The sequence below is a fragment of the Mandrillus leucophaeus genome, unplaced genomic scaffold (assembly GCF_000951045.1).
Source record: "Mandrillus leucophaeus isolate KB7577 unplaced genomic scaffold, Mleu.le_1.0 Scaffold455, whole genome shotgun sequence".
Lineage (NCBI taxonomy): Eukaryota > Metazoa > Chordata > Mammalia > Primates > Cercopithecidae > Mandrillus > Mandrillus leucophaeus.
The window spans coordinates 752,638-754,590 of record NW_012104865.1 but is presented as its reverse complement, the minus strand read 5'-3'; the positions used below and the strand labels follow the sequence as shown (position 1 = coordinate 754,590).

The following is a 1,953-nucleotide window of genomic DNA, read 5'->3' as shown; positions in this document are numbered from 1 at the left end:
CTATCACTCATTCAGATGTTTGATGAGATAAAAAGTAGAGAGTTATTGTTATGAGTGACATAAAGGGAAGCCACTGTTAAATCAAAGGATAGGATAGTGTTTCAAAAATCCTGTACATCAGCATGCATGGCAAAATAATAAGTGAAAAACACATTAGTCACACTGTCCTCTACAGAAAGAAACAAATTCTCCTATATACCTGTGTTCTCCAGTAGTACATTTTTCACAATGTCCTTATGTAACTTATCAAATCATAATTACTCTTAGGGTTGCCTGTTTCCCCTATAATACTGTATGTTTATGGAATGTAAGAATAATTTTTGGTTTATCTTTCTATTCCTAGTGCTGGAAAAAATCAGGTCACTATACATGGTGGGCATCCAGTGCTTATTGGAAAGATGAAAGGACAGGTGGATGGATGAAAGTTACTGACTAGCTTGCTAACAGAATGCATGGTAGATATAACCTATACTTACAAGTATTGCTTTTTTGGTTTCAGTGGTCCATTGCAAATTTTGTCTTCATTGCCGGGAATCATGCAGGCATTATCAGCACCTATGATGTAGATTTCTTCATTGCCACTAAACTTTGTCTTTCCTTCTGTACATGGAGGGTTAGGAAAGCCTTCATTTGTGAAATATGGCCTTGCTTTATTAAAATATGCATCATACCACTTTGTTACATTTCCATCATGCTGAGCTATTTTCAGAAATAAAGAGAATAATAATTACAAATAACATATGAATATATTTTTACATTTATAAATAGTGTTTTTATAATTTCATAAGGGGAATCTGGATGCAACATCAGTCACCAGAGATGATTTAAGTGATCCACCTTGATAGGCAGGTAACCTTGTTCTTCTCTGTTACATGGGAATCTACAGGAATTGTTATAAAGGATGATTTATCAGGTAGAGAAAGAACATCCCTCAATCAAGAGTAACTAACTTGTTCACACCTCCAAAGAAGCTATCAAGATTCCATCTTACCAAAATCAAAACATGTTTGTCTACTAGTATATGGAACTAATAAATCACATATTTTAACTGTGCCTTTCCTTGCTAGGTAAATAAGAATAAATAAATCATTGGTATAAATAAATGACATTTATAAAAGTTTTATACATAAAATAAATAAATGATTTATTTATTTACTTACAAAGAAATGATTGGTATCGCTAATAACAATATTGACAATCTATTAATCTCAAGAGGTGTGTGATAACTGGCAGTCAATATTAATTTGAACTACATTCTTTTTAGCACTCAGCAATTTACACTCCACGATTTAAAAAGATGAACTGACATTTGATGATACCTCCTGTTTCTGTTACAAGCACTTGTATATTTTTTATTGGTCCATGATCATCACTGTAATAACATATTGGCATTCTGATTGTAATTGTTGTTGAAGTCACAAGCAGTTTTCCTGTGGCATCATAAATAGGGGTTGGTTTGGATTTTGGTCGTGCTGGAGCTATAAACAAAGAAGAAATGTCGCTACAATTGATGTTTTTGCTTCATCAGTAAAAGAAAAACCCTTTCCCTTTCATGCAGATAATTTACCGATAAAGTGATGACAAACATAAATAACAAATTATACAGAGTTGTGCTTGGAGAGAGCAGACATCTAGCAATTATTATCTCTTGAAAGCATAATTATGTATTTGAGACTTTCCTGAGATAATAGAGCCCAGGTGTGATTTTCAGGCACCTGACTCCTCTTTGCATATTAAAAATTCAATTTATATATGCTCTCACTCATATATATTTTTTATAAATGCATAAACATATTTACTCTTTACTATAATTTTAGTGTAGTTTCTTTTGCTTCTTTTAGCTGGTTCACTAATTTCTGTTCTAGTCATACCAGCACCCCTCCCACAGTTAATCCATGCTAAACATCTAGCTGATAGTTTCCCATATTTTCTTCCATGTTCACATAATCATAT

General features: G+C 32.7%; 1 protein-coding gene across 1 annotated transcript in view; it reads right to left on the bottom strand.

The window, feature by feature from the left end:
* PTPRQ (protein tyrosine phosphatase, receptor type, Q) overlaps nucleotides 1–1,953 on the bottom strand; it is a 239,890-nt gene that overhangs the window by 57,618 nt on the left and 180,319 nt on the right. The window contains exon 32 of the mRNA XM_011994394.1: nucleotides 477–699. Within this exon, the coding sequence (XP_011849784.1) occupies nucleotides 477–699 (223 nt within the window). The remainder of the gene's footprint in view (nucleotides 1–476; nucleotides 700–1,953) is intronic.